This window comes from Hibiscus syriacus, unplaced genomic scaffold (genome assembly GCF_006381635.1).
Source record: "Hibiscus syriacus cultivar Baekdansim isolate YM2019G1 unplaced genomic scaffold, ASM638163v2 tig00111099_pilon, whole genome shotgun sequence".
Classification (NCBI taxonomy): domain Eukaryota; kingdom Viridiplantae; phylum Streptophyta; class Magnoliopsida; order Malvales; family Malvaceae; genus Hibiscus; species Hibiscus syriacus.
The window spans coordinates 1,187,527-1,201,925 of NW_024062984.1; the positions used below are offsets into that span (position 1 = coordinate 1,187,527).

Here is a 14,399-nt window from a genome sequence, read left to right on the forward strand (position 1 = left end):
TTTGATCAACCCCTCGTTGACCTTTCGTCGTAATCTGCCACCGTTTGCAGTGGAGAAGCATTCAAATGCTCGTCAGATTTTAAGCCACCGTCATTTTTCTTCGTCGATTTTAACGTCCATAAGTCACACAGTCACCACCATTCGAACCATCGTTCAATTCCAATCAAAACTCAACCGTTCGGTGATGACGATGATGGTCATCGATGGTTGGTAATTGGTTAAAATGAGAAATTTTAATTTTTCAAAGATTTTTATAATTTCAGTAAAAATAGATTTTTATAAATAAACTAAGTTTTTAAATTTTTTTCTTTTCTTTTTTAAAAATAATATTTTTATTATTACAAAAATATAAAAAAAATATAACGGTAGGCACCTAAAATATAATTGAGAAAACGTTAAGAACTTATTTTTAGCGAAAAATTCTTTAGGTATTAAAGTATTTTTCGAGACATAATTTTTGTAGTTATTTTTGTATTAAAAAATGCCTCGCCAACAGTTCTATTACTTTTTCATGGCGAGTGATCAAAAAGAAATCAAAATATAATGTTAAATATGATTAAAAAGAATAATAGTTGAGTGATCAAAACGAAATAAAAGTGATAGTTAGGTACTAAACATGTATTGTAGCCTTATTTGTATTGTAAATAATTTTAAAAAATCTTTAATATTTTACATTAATAAATTTAAATGATGATGAATTTAATTTTGCACTTTTATATTATATTAATTTAGTCACAATTCTTATAAAAAGAATATGAAAGATATCTAATCATTGATTTAATAATAACTAATAATAATAATCATAGAATTCTTGAAGGTTTTAAATGGAAAAATATACTAGTTTTTTTTTATAGAAGTAACTAATTTTATTTAAAATAGAAAATATTCCAAATTATAATAAAGATTTACAATCACAATTATAGATTAAGAACATAATTAGGAAAATTTCCTATAAGCATTGAACCAAAACTAGTAACTTAAGATCACATAAGGACCATACAAGAACGGTTGAGCGTTCGATCGAGTCGAGTTAAAAAAATTTGAGTTATTTGAGTTGACGAGTCTTATTTTACAACTTGGACTTGATTTGAATTTTTTTCGAGTCAAGTTGAGTCTACTTTTCAAGTTTCTATTTAAATTTGATTGTAAATATTTATAATATTATAATATTATTTGATTCCAATTTAAGTGATTTTCTATAACCATATATACAATACAATATATTTATTCATATTCTTTTCAAACATGATATACACATATCATACAAAGTCCAAGGACTCGAATCAAACTTGAAAATAAATTCACTAATTATTAAAATATTTCGAGTTATTCGAGTTGCATTTTTCAACTCGATTTGAAGTTGAAATTTTTTCGAGTCAAGTCGAGTTTATGAAATTGAAACTCGAAGTCAATTCGAGTTGAAAATTTCATTTTTTTCAAGTCGAGCCAATTTTTACTCATCCCTACATACAAGGAAAGATTAAATCTAACTTAGAAACTCGAATAAAGATATATACAAACAAATATGATCGCATCGACAAATGAACCACAAAAGGGGGTCAAGCTATTGAAAGACCACCGACAATCCGCAAATCAGACTTGAACGACGTGAAAAGCTATACACGAACGCAAATCGAGTATTCAAATCTAATTTGATGGTCCAAAGCATGGAAAATCAACAAGATATCAGATTATATTATCTTGATCAGTAGTGACGATGTCAAATCAACCCTTAGAAAAAAAATAAAAAAAAAGGTCAAAAAATAAAAAAAAAATACAAAAAATATATAAGAAAACGTATTATAAATGCATATGAAAACATGCAACACATGCAAACTTATTAAAAATAAAACACAAAAGAAAATAAAGATATGACAGAGAAGAAAAATAAAATAAAGAATATCGGTAGTTGGTAATCAACAATAATGTTTGTGTTGTGTAGTCGTCGATCAATAAAAACGAAGAATAAAAGAGATGAGCGGCATAACAACACACCAATGAGAGAAAACATATTTTTAAAAAAAAAAAGAAATACAAGGTAAAAATATTAATTTTTTTATATAAATTTTTTAATAAAGTTTTTAATTTTTGTGGAATTAATTTGATTACTCATATAATGTTAAGGGTGTTGAGATCGTTTCTTTACCTATAATGTTAATGAGATTGAATCAATGCCCTAATGCATATACGACATTACATTAACAGTAGGCTTAAACTAAAAAAAAAGTCCCTCAACTATACTCCATTTTTACTTTATGCCCCTAAATATTTTTTGTCAAAATAAGTCCTTAAATCATTATACGTAGTCACTTCAAGTATCTAAACTATTTTTTGGTCAAAATAAATACCTAAACAATACCTCTTTTTTGCTTCAAGCCCCTAAACTATTTTTTGGTCAAAACAAGTATCTAATTTCATGTGATACTATTTGATTTTTTATTAAAAGATTTTTAGTTTATTTTTAAAAAAGTATGTAGAATAAAGTAATGTCATATAGTTAAGAAATCATTTGTGTATTTTACTAAATTTTTTTAACAAAGTAGTAATTATTAAATATCTTAAATATTTAACATTATATTTACATTACATTTATTTTTTATAAAAAATTATCTTCTATACTTAATTAGTGATGTCAGAAGCACATTTTGTTAGGGATGATAAACGGGTAGGGCGGATACGAATGCCCCTTCCCCTATTCCCATACTTAATACTTTCGTATCCATTATCTACCCACTACTCACGATAGGTAAAATTTTCATATTCACACCCGTCCACACGAGTATATTCTCAAATTTATCTCTACATCCACTACTTAATTAGATACCCACTACTCATCTCGTATATGTTCGTACCCACTCATACCCACTAACTTGAGATATGAGAAATGACGATCTTCAATTCTAAAAAATGTTTATACCCTAACTTTTGGTTAAATTACAAGTCATGTCCTATAAAATCTTAAGATTTACATTACAATCTCTTAAATTATACTTAAATTCATAATGATCCAAAATTTACATAGTGGGTAGTTAGTGGACGGACAGATACGGGACGAGTAAGACCTCAAACCCATCACCTACCCACTACCCACAACATGTATGACTTTTTATATACACACCCACCCACTGCCCACTAAACTTATATCCATCTCCACCCCAATTGAAACATATATGATACGTGCATTAGAGTCAAGTGATGTGTAAAAATTATCTAGTAACGCAAAACGCGTATCCAAATCAATTTGAGGGTCTAAACCAAGGAAGATCAGCATGATAACAAATAAGCGCCATCTTGATCAATCGTGACGATGTAAAATCCAACTCTGAGAAAAAATATAAACGAAAATAACGGACAAACGACCGAAAACTATCAAAAGGCATAGATAAACGCACCATAAAATAGAGATAAACGTGTTACAAAGACATACTAATTCTTATTAAAAACTAAAAAAACAAAGAGAAAATACAACGGGTGATCAACAACTAGCATCAAAATCGATGCCACCACCGACTAAACAAAATCCAAGAAGGAAAAGTTAATTTGATCTATAGAAGATGACACTAATTGTAAAGAAAAAAAAGGAAGGGGAGGAAAAAGAGGCTATAATTTTAAATTAAACTAATAATAAAATATATAAAATAAGTTAATATAAAAAATATTTATTAAACTTAATATATGTGTGTGTGTATATATATATATATTATGAATTTAGGTTAAGTATTTGTACACTAAGATACAAAATATATACATCATGTTATCTATTTTAGACCAAACATTGGTCTTAACTCAATGGTTGGCTACATGTTTGGTTTCCCAATACACTAGTGATACGTGGCATTATTTGAATGAAGAATTAAATTTATTTTAGTTTATTAAAAGTATGACTAAATTGAAAGAATATTTAAATAAAATTGATCAAATGTGTGATTATACAAAATACCACGTCACCTAATATGTTAATTTTAACGGCTGTTAACCCATGGTGATCACATCTTAATTAAATAAAAACAAATGTGACTATATATTATGTTTTTTGAAATTAGTGAGAAAAAGTGGACAAACACAAACATAAGTGATCAATCATGTAGTTGGCCCTATAATTTGAGACTATTGATTCTTCAATAACCTCAATAAAAATTAAAACAAATTAAACAATTTTGGTGGCAAAATGTTGTTCTCCATAGAAGATATGAATTCGAGCAACTATATATGCAGAGTGTGTGTTGTCAATAAGCTAATAAAATTAAGAATGTTTAAAAGTTTAAGTACCAATTAGCAGGAGTGTCATTGTTGGACGGTTAAATTAAATTTTTTTAAAATTTAGGGAGCAATTTAAAATAAAGGTCATAAATTAGGTGCGTAGTATAATTTAACTCTATAAATTATAAAATTTCTCTTTAAACCAGCCTTCTTCCGGCTCTCTCCACCTCTCTCCAGTCTCCACCCCTCCGAGCGATCCACACCATCACCAACTCTCGCGCAATTAGCTATTCGAATGTTCAACGTATGGCGAGCTTCCCAGAATAGTCGCGTGCTTTGGACCAAAACACTCTCCTGCCCCTGAAAGTCCGAACTGAACACTACCTGGTTACGCCGCTTCCATAAGCACCGCAGAACCACTCCAAAATAAATATCCCAACCATCTATATTCTATTGAAAGTATTGTGGTTAGCTGAGATTCTTAATAAGCCATAACCGAAGTTCCATACTAAAGAACTCACTTTTCCGCTGCAGAGGAATAAGACCATCCCAGACGCCTTTTGCAATCGGACAAAGTCGAAGAATATGACTGATCGACTCCACCACCGCACCACCGCAGCTGGCATCATTCGTCAAATGCCTTCGAGACCTTTCTTCGTTAGATAGAACCTTCCCATGAAGCAATAACCATAGAAGAAATCTAACTCGTGGAGGCCTTTTAAACTCGGTGATTAATTTCCAACCTGCTTCCTCGCTCACTTGCATTGCATATCACCCGAGATTGACAAGTAGGCCGATTTTATAGTGAATCGTCGCATGCTGTCCCATTTCCACCCAATCGAGTCCATGGCACATTCCGCGCCGGAGGTCTAATAGCGGTGAAATAAAGAAGAATCACTGCAGGTAGAGAGCGACGCAAAACTGACCAATTCCACTGACCATGAGGGGTGATTAACTCTCGGATCACCATCCGATCTTACGAATAATCATAGTTACCCAAGAAATGATCCCGCAGAGGACCCAAGTTACCCAGCCAAGAATCACTCCAAAACCTCACCGTCTCCCCATTGCCAATGTCCCAAACCAAGCCATTCCGCAAATCGCTCCAAACAATCCGAATGTCATTCCACAATCGTGACCCCCTCGATCTATCAATATTAGTAGGCACCAATTCCCGAATCTTATATTTGGAGCGCAAGACACGGGACCATAATTGGTTCGGTTGATCAACCATCCGAAACCCAATTTTCAACAAAAAAAAAAAGCTTGATTCTGAATATTTAGCTTTCGAACGCCCAATCCACCTTTACTAGCCGGCTGACAGACATCAGACCATTTAACTAAATGAATCCTTTTAGAATCCTCCGAGTTACCCCAAATAAAGTTTCGGATCAGTCCCTCTATGTCATCACACACCTTTTTGGGAAAATAGCATGATTGCATGGCATAAGAGGGAATTGCACACAAAACAGATTTAGCTAAAGTTATTCTCCCCGCAAAGGATAGCGTTTTGGTTCTCCAACCCGCTAAACGGTCACGAACACGCTGAACAATGTATTGATAAGTAGCTCTAGTGGCTCTGCTATACAACAAAGGCACCCCGAGGTATTTACCAAGTTCGTCAACACGTATAAATTGAAAACCGCTACTGATATCCTCCTGAAAATGCACATTTACATTAGCCAAAAAACAGATGTTAGTCTTATTCAGGCTAACTTTGTGCCCAGAGCTTTCGCAAAAACCACCAAGAATACGCTGAATGACATCGAGTTGATCGAGCGAGGCCTCTGCAAAAAACAAATGAGAAAGCTTTGGACCATTCCTGGATAAAACAATTGGTTTCCAATACCCCTCATTAACAGCTCGATTAATCGCCTGAGCTAACCTCTCCATGCAGATGACAAACAGATAAGGAGAGAGGGGATCGCTCTTTCGAATACCCCGAGATGGTCTGAAGGAATCTGATTCCGAGCCCTTTTGGGCGCATCTCAAGCCAATCATTTCTTAACTCACTGTCTCAATTATATCTTTACATTTTAAAGTAAGATACTTTCTTCTGCTAATTAAATAATGACTAGAGTTGTAAACGATTGTTAGTCAGCCAACTTCAGTTTTAAAAAGTGTTTACTTTCTCTCTTTGAGTCAAGCTCAAACTCTGAAACGATTCGTATTGAGAGTTGAGTTGTTGGATTAACTGGACAAGTAAAGCGTTTAATCTGTTTGCTGCTCTTTGGACGAGCAAAGATACCTTCATGCTCAAATGCATGAATATTCTCATTATATGAAGTTTAATTGTGTTATCAATTAAATCTTAATTCAATTAGCATCATACAATAACCTAGAGATTTACGAGCGCAAAATACATCACAATAAAAAACAACGTATTGTTGTTATTTGTTTGGTGGTCTGTCGAACTGAGGCCTCAAGTATGGCAACGTAGGCTCCGAGCCAATTTGCTCACCTAAAGACAACTTTCAGTGTCACTGCAAAGAAATTCATGTAACTTCACAAATGAAAACTACATATGAAAGATGGAAGTTAAAGGTAAAGGAAATTCATTTGATGACTCAATTAATTACGTTTCCTTTTGTGGGCAGGAAAGTCTACCTTACATTTTAAAAATTGAGAGATCAATAAATATTTTCTTGGATAAACACACATAAATATTAATAATATAAAAAAAATTATGAGACAAATACGGGTGAACACGATCAATAAAATAGATAATTAATAAAAAAAATTCAAATTTCAGGATAGATACTTATTCACCCTAAATAATATAGATCCACCACTACTTACAGAGATGATAATAGGCAAAATTGGCCCAATACTGTAGGCGGGCTAATCATTTAGCCCAATACGACATCAGATTTTTTTATTTTGGAAACTACAACATTTATTAAAGTGAATTGGAACTTATCACTGTTATTTAAATATAAAAATATTATTTGAATAAACTCATCATAGGCGTGACGAGTTTACCATGCTCGATAACATTTGTCATCAATCCCAAATTAATTTTAAAGATAGTCTAAAGGACTATTTTTTTACACCTGCTTGGCCTATTGGGCCAACTTTGCCATGATAATATGATCATATTTGGACCGGAAGTTCCAATTAGATGTCGAGGCAAACTTTAACGAGAGAGAGGTTTCCTCACGTGTTTAGAGCGCATTTTCTGGGCCTTTATTAGCATGGTTTATACTCAAACAGTCTTTTCGACTTCGTTGTTTTATGCTCATAGTTAAATGAATGGATTTTCATTTGATAAAAGAATGGGAGAATAACAGAAAAGGAGCATCCAGTATCTATCAATCTATGATGAGGACATTTTACTCATAAATGCTTCATCCAACATCTAGTAGTAGTCGCTGTTGTTATCGTCTTGGGTTCGCTGGCATAAACAGACCGCCCAGGTCCTCAACTAGCACAAACTTGTCCAAGTGTTTCTCTATGGTGGTCTGGGCTGGAGCAATCAACGTCTAAAATGTATGGGATATTGCATTGCTTTCGGTTCAAGTGTCTTTTTACAACTTTAGAAAGACCTCTTGTTTACGTTTTGTCCAGGATTTGGAAAACCAACTCTCTTTCCGTTCCTGTGTCCTAATGGTACAATTCCAACCCCCCGTATATACACAAGTGATCCCAGTGTACGAGTAAAAGAAGATTGCAGACGTTTCCATTCTACTTTCAAATCTACCCAATACCCTTTATGTGATTGCATTAACCAACTCAACAATCAACATTGGACGTTATCTACGTAATGGACCTTTATTTTACTATCTGCATATTTCGACAAGGTCTCCTACGAGTCGGAAAATCATGATAACGTTGATCAGAGTCCTTAAAGTTGATCACTTAACGTTTATTGGCGGTTTACTTCCTTTCGGATCTAGACCCATGGTTAACCATTTCCGTAGGGTACTGAGTGGTTAGTCTCAGCCTCCTCAGCTTGGTTAGTTGTAAGTAGGTCACATTCCACCTCAAGCTATATTGTCCTTTTGCAAGTACATACAAACAGCCTGGCTTTTCCCTCAAATCATTAAATGAATAATACATCAATCTGATAAACATTGGATTGGAGAATAAATGCATTAAATTATACATTGATACAACTAATACAATTAATATAAGGCCAACTTGAGGGATAGGATCTTGCGGATGGAGACACTGTCGGCTAAGGGGTGATTACATTATTAATTAAGAGTTGATAGTTATATAAACTTTCTTGCAGCATTTAACAAATAAGCTGGCTACAATCATCATTCTTTAAAATCAAATGCACAAATTCACAAATATGTAGTTAGGAGTCTTTTAGTGGGAGGGAGGTAAATGAACAAACGAAATGCAAATAAGATTCAAAACAACTTACCGGTTAAATCGGTCACTGCCTCTTCCACAAGTTCTTCTACCAACTTCCATTCTATTTCTCTTTCCAAATTATTTGTTTCCCTTTTCATGTTATCAACCCACCCTTTACCCACCACTCCTTTCTGCACCACTTTTTCCACCACCAGGTTGTCGCTGTCCCTATCGTCCCCCACCACACATTTCACCTCGCCGGAAAACCATTCCTTCATTTGGGCCCATACATGGTCAACCAGCATGGGTGATTCACCCTCCTTGGCTCTCATCTGGGCCCTGCCAAATGACATAGCTCTCATGCACCTGTCTGATTCATACCCCATGAATTCTACTAATGCTGCATTGACACAGTCGAACACGAGCTTCCTGTTTGATCTCCACTGTTGTCGCTTAGCCTCATGCGGAAGCTCCTTGTCATTCAAGTTGGCGTATTTGTCTCTCAAGCATGGGTCCAATGGGCTTTCAGGCGAATGCCACCTGGCAATAAATGAGTCAAACTGCACCTCCTCACCGTTGAGACCAGCAGCTGATAGTAATAATTGGATAAATGAAATCCAATCTCGTTTTTCCTCCTTGGAACCTGGGGAAAGTGGAGAGAGTTTTGATGGATATAATAATGTTGCTGTGTCCGAACAAGAATCATCCCATGAGAGGGTGCGAGCAATTGATTCTATAGGCGGTGACTTCTCAATCAAGTTATACCTTAGTGGCACTCCCACTCCTGTATTAAAAGAAGGGCAAATAGATGAGTATCAATGCTAAGAGAAAATAATAATTAAAAAAAATAGAAATCTCCAAATTTAATATGTTAAATTTACCTCTGTGCACTGGTTTGAGACCACCAGAGGACTCTGAAATTGTGTTCTTATCCTCCTCAAACAGAGGTTCTAAAACTGAGATAGGGCTTGGTTGTTCCTGATTCTCAGTTATCTGGGCGGGCATTGAAGGTTTTGCTACAGACAAACCTACCTATAAAACGTAACCAAGTATTTAAAAATGATTAATGTCATAGGGAAAACATAGAAGAAAAAAGATAGACTTCTCTTTTTTGTTCAAACAGACTAAAATTGCTACAATAGCACCCTCAATTAAATCAGCAAATTCTATTCTAACCCTATTACCGGAATTATCCCCGTTTAGGTTCAGCACTCACAACTGCAGAGAATGAGAAATGAACATTTGAAGTTCATGTGCTTCCCTCTTTCCTAGATTAAACAAATGGGAGACAACATATTTCAATGCAGAAAAACTAGAGCAGGTGACTTCTATGCGTGTATGCACAATGTAAACATTTGATCAACATGTGCATGGCCAAGAAACTAAGTTTGAACTACCTCCACAGCTATCATGTCTTGTTTCGGTCCTGTGCCACTCAAGTCTGGTAAGGGAGTTTTACTTGCTGATCCACCCGGAACAGGAGACAAACACTCTTGGATGTAACTGCCATTTACATACTGAGAAGCATCATTGGTGATATTTTGAGGGTGAATTAAGGGTGACCCTGGTGTTCCAGGAGTCACAGGAGATTCATCGGTAGATTGAGATCCACTATATTTTTCTTTATTTGTTTTTTTATTCTTTGAGAAAAATAAACTTGAAACCTTCCCCTTCAAAGATGATTTCATGCTCTTTGCCTTCATAAGTTCCCTGGGAACTTGTTCTTTGCTAGCTTCAGGATCAGAAACTTCATCATTAAGCCTGACACCATACATCGTGGAAGACCCAGGCACAGATTTTGACCTCAGCATATTCTTGGGAGAATCACTTTTACTTTCTTCTTTGTACAGATTACTAGCCATGCAGGAAGTTGATCCCCTTGCTTCTTGTTCCTTACTACTTCCCTCTTCTTCAGATCTCACCAACTTCTTTGTATCAGAAAGAGCAAGCATCTCACCCAATGTGCTTGAGCTTCTTCTGCCATGTCTTTGTTCCTGCAAACCCCTATTTGATGTCATCATGGCCCATCTCTCTGATAGCCGCTTCTTTGCTTCCCTACAAACTGAGGATTCAGGAGAACATGATGCACGACTCAAGGGAGAGGAAGAATAATGACTAGCAAACCTATTTATGTAATCCCATGAATGTCTAGAATTGGGCGGCATGACCTCTGAATCACTGAGGTTTTCCACAGCATACTCATTTTCAGATCTATTACATGAACTATCATCACTGGTGTAGCCATTGGAAAAAACAGAAGAGCGTAATGTTTCGTCCCTCCTGTGACCCATCATATTTTCACGCATCTGCCTAGTAACCTCCTTCACTACTTCTTTTGATTCTTGTGCATCATCTTCTTTAGGTTCCTCACAGAAATCTCCAAGTAATAACCCAGGTGAAGGGGGAGATGGAGATGCCGGAGTTCTAATGTCTTGGGTCTTCCCAGGACTGGGCTTCAATACCACTATTCTAGTTGGTTGGGAAGGATAATCAACTTTTGGACTGGGGAAAGGAGATGATGCAGTGTTATTTCTACCCCATCCAGTTACTTGACCTGTCTGAATTGATTTCTTGGTCTGCTTATCAACCTTGTCACCTGTTCCAGCAAATTTTTCTTTGTCAACCATCTTGGAAGGTCTAAGAACAGTAATACGCTTTGTCTGAGGAGGTAGAGATAAACTTTGCAAATTGAGATGTTGAGAGAATGTAGAATTTGGCTCTTCCAGAAACTTAAGGAATAACTCTCTATTGGAACTCAAAACTTCCAGTGCATCTTGAAATTCCTTGGTCTGGCGAAGCTTTTCGTCGGTCACCCGATGTTTCACTTCCATAAATTTCTGACGAACTAGAGCCATTTTATTCTCATTTGCATTATCAATATACCTCCCTTTCTGTGGAGAGCTACCTCTTGAATAGGTTGTTCTTGGGGAATGTTGCCAGATTTCATAAACATCTTTGTATTTGTTCTGAACTTCACAGGGACTTGCTTCACATTGTATTTGATCATCTGGAAAGCTTTGATCATGCTCCCAGCTTTTACTTGCTATCTCAGATTGACACAAAGAATGTTGAGAAGAACCTTTAAAACGACATCTTTGTGGAGATGAATTATGTTGCTGCTTTGGTAGCACATCAAGTCCCATCAACTTAGCCACCACATTGGGTGGGTTACGCTTCGACTCCATGTCTTTTGACATTTCCTGGGCTAGGAGCATCTTCATGGGTTTTACATTACCTTTCTTGTTTGACAAAGTTCTCCTTAATTCCGATGCCATCTGCACACACCAAAGAGCATAAAACAGGTTAGAATACAGGGTCAATTTTTATAATTCAAGTGGAAAACATATCTGGCCTAAAAAAGGTGGAAGATATAGAGACAACTACTTGCGTACAGAATCTATTTCCAACTTGCTTATAACAATCAGTATAGCAGAGACTAAACACCAAATATTTACCACTTTATCCTCTATTGGATCTCCAAAGGCGGGGCTTAACGTCCTAACAACATCAGATTGACTCCTAGAGTGTGAGGAACCTGCTCATCAACCAGCACTGTGTGAAAATAGCAGGATAAATATAAAATACCAATAATACCGATAAGCAACTCCCGATTCACACATACAATTGAATATCAAAGTGATTTTTGGGGGTCTGAGTTGCAACTTAAAACTTCCAGTGAGCTAACACGAGAATCATAGAAAGGCAAATAAGTAAAGCATCACTAAGGCAATCAACGTGAGTTAGAACAAATGACCCCCCAGGATTAAAATAAAATTCCATTAACTTGAACCTTTCTAAAACTTGAAAAATTGTAAGAGATATTAGGTATGGGCAGAAGTTAACTTCTGCAAATGACATTTTATAGAGTACTGAAATAGCTTCAAACAATCAATATGGGGCAAAAAGAATGCTAAATGCATTGAACCGAAGGGCGAAAATGAATATTGAATAAAATGACAATCATGGACCATGTTATAAAACCACTACTCGGACAAAATGTAAAAATTTCAAAAACAAAACAAACAAAATATACTAGCTTCTTCATGGCAAGAAAATCACCATCACGATGTGGTTTATCAGCAAGCAGGCGGTTTCCAGGAACGACCGAATTCAAATCAAACAGGTTTACCATCCTGCCCAGGCATCCTGGAAAATTTTCAATGTCCTGGCCATTCCTCTGTTGAATCCCATTCATTTCAACACCTGTTAACCACACAAATCAAAAGTACCACATTCACTTCCAGGGTTTCTCTCAACATACAAATTGATAATTAAATCGACTAAGAGAAAAGGCAAAATGTCGAATTCAAGCTATAAATCAGTTACATGAGAGCACAGGCATTCCTGGAAAATTTTCAATATACCTTTTCTATGCTGAATCCCATTCATTTCAATACCTGTTAACCACACAAATGAATACCAGATTCATTACCAAGATTTCTTTCCATAAAATACAATAAGAAAAATAAAAACTACTAAGAGAAATGAAAGGAAGAAGAAGAAGAAGAAGAAAAATTCAATGATGACTCGAAATTAATTGAAATTGCATGAACACTATAATCCTAAGTCTCAACTCCCAACTAACTGAAAATACAATACTACTAGAATTCAAACATGTTTTCTCTATCAATTCCATACCTCAAAACCAATTAAAACACTCCCAAAACACGCATACTGGCACAAAAGAAGAAGACGAAGAACAAAGGAGGCTTGAAAAGCAACGTAGAAATGGAGAAAAAAGGGAACTTGATTTTGAAGGGATGTGATGAATAAAAAGTTCAATAAAAAGACAAATCTAATTACTTACAGAGTGAAACATTAAGAAAAATATTCTCTTTTCCTCACATGTTGTATCACATCACACGTCGCTATAACATCTGAACAAAAGACTGTAAGGTATTCTTTCTTTTCAAGAAGTCAAATTTTTACCCTAATTTGACAGTGATCAAAGTAAGAAATCAACAGCATTCATTGGAAAATGAGAAAAAAAATCATCAAATAAAGAAAATTATGAATATCTAAATCAAGTAAAGAGACCGTAGCTTAGAGATTCAAAAACTAGAATATGTTGAATCAAAAACAAGGAAATCTAAAATAAAGTAAATAGCTTTAAAAAAAGCTGAAGCAACTGCAGAGTTAAAGAAAAGCAAATCTAGAAACAGTGTTTCCAAATTCATTTTGCAGTTACATTTCTGCATGAGTAATAAAATCTTCGAGGAGAAAAAAAAAGATCGAAGAAGAAGAAGAAGAACGCCAGAAACAGTGAAACTAAAAAAATGCTCCTTATCTCTCCCCCTAGAAACTGACAATGCCAAGGAAACGCTTCCGTTTCCCGCGCGAGTAAGAAGCAGAGACCAGAGAGAGATACCTGGTGAACAGAAGCTAACATCACGTGATATGCGGCCGTAGATTTACCGGAATCTGACGAACACGGCGGTGATCGGCGGTTGGTTCCGTTCCAGTGAAATGCGTCTCTGAAGATGAGAACTTTCAGACAGACGGAGAGAGAGAGAGAGGATTTGGCTTTTCTTGAGGTTTAGCTTGTCTTGGTTATGAAGAAAAATGTTTTCCTTTTTTTCTCTCCACCGACTCTGAGTCTCTGTGTGTCGGATTCTAAATGGCTTATTTAATTATGATTCATTTATGAGTTTCGATTACGGAAGAGAGATAAAGGAGAAGACGAGGAAGAGAGAGAAAGGAGTAGGAAGCAACTGAGAGAGCGAAAATTTGGGGTCGAGTGAGTTGAGTGAGAGAGGTGGGAGCGTGGGTGGTAAACGAATTAAAGATTGTTCCTTTTAAGTCCCAAAAAAGTTAATAATAATGAGTTAATGATTTTTCTTCAATTTTTTACTTACGTCCTCTATTTCTTATGTAATTTCGATTTAGCCCTTACTTTC

The 14,399-nt window shown here is 35.5% G+C and overlaps 2 protein-coding genes across 2 annotated transcripts; both read right to left on the reverse strand.

The window, feature by feature from the left end:
- Positions 1–4,344: 4,344 nt before the first annotated feature.
- Positions 4,345–6,201, reverse strand: LOC120153344. Its single transcript, XM_039165319.1, has 4 exons — positions 5,917–6,201; positions 5,617–5,859; positions 4,722–4,869; positions 4,345–4,619 (listed from the first exon to the last, which is right to left on the reverse strand). Exons 1-4 carry the CDS (start codon positions 6,199–6,201, stop codon positions 4,345–4,347), a joined length of 951 nt encoding a protein of 316 aa, XP_039021250.1.
- A 2,170-nt stretch (positions 6,202–8,371) lies between these two features.
- On the reverse strand, positions 8,372–14,256 carry LOC120153373. Its single transcript, XM_039165336.1, has 7 exons — positions 13,871–14,256; positions 12,867–12,899; positions 12,562–12,705; positions 11,958–12,037; positions 9,900–11,777; positions 9,384–9,534; positions 8,372–9,286 (listed from the first exon to the last, which is right to left on the reverse strand). The coding sequence occupies exons 2-7, from the start codon at positions 12,889–12,891 to the stop codon at positions 8,559–8,561; spliced, it is 3,006 nt and encodes a 1,001-aa protein (XP_039021267.1). The 5' UTR covers positions 12,892–12,899; positions 13,871–14,256; the 3' UTR covers positions 8,372–8,558.
- Between the last annotated feature and the right edge of the window lie 143 nt (positions 14,257–14,399).

Excerpts from the sequence above, each read along its gene's own strand:
- LOC120153344 (XM_039165319.1), bottom strand. The coding sequence starts at position 6,201 with ATGATTGGCTTGAGATGCGCCCAAAAGGGCTCGGAATCAGATTCCTTC. Across the intron at positions 5,860-5,916 it reads GCGAAAGCTCTGGGCACAAA|GAGGATATCAGTAGCGGTTT; the intron begins GTTAGCCTGAAT and ends GTGCATTTTCAG. Across the intron at positions 4,870-5,616 it reads CATGCTATTTTCCCAAAAAG|GTTCTATCTAACGAAGAAAG; the intron begins GTGTGTGATGAC and ends CTTCATGGGAAG.
- LOC120153373 (XM_039165336.1), bottom strand. The coding sequence starts at position 12,891 with ATGAATGGGATTCAGCATAGAAAAG. Across the intron at positions 12,706-12,866 it reads TGGGATTCAGCATAGAAAAG|GTGTTGAAATGAATGGGATT; the intron begins GTATATTGAAAA and ends TGTGGTTAACAG. Across the intron at positions 9,287-9,383 it reads TCTCAAACCAGTGCACAGAG|GAGTGGGAGTGCCACTAAGG; the intron begins GTAAATTTAACA and ends CTTTTAATACAG.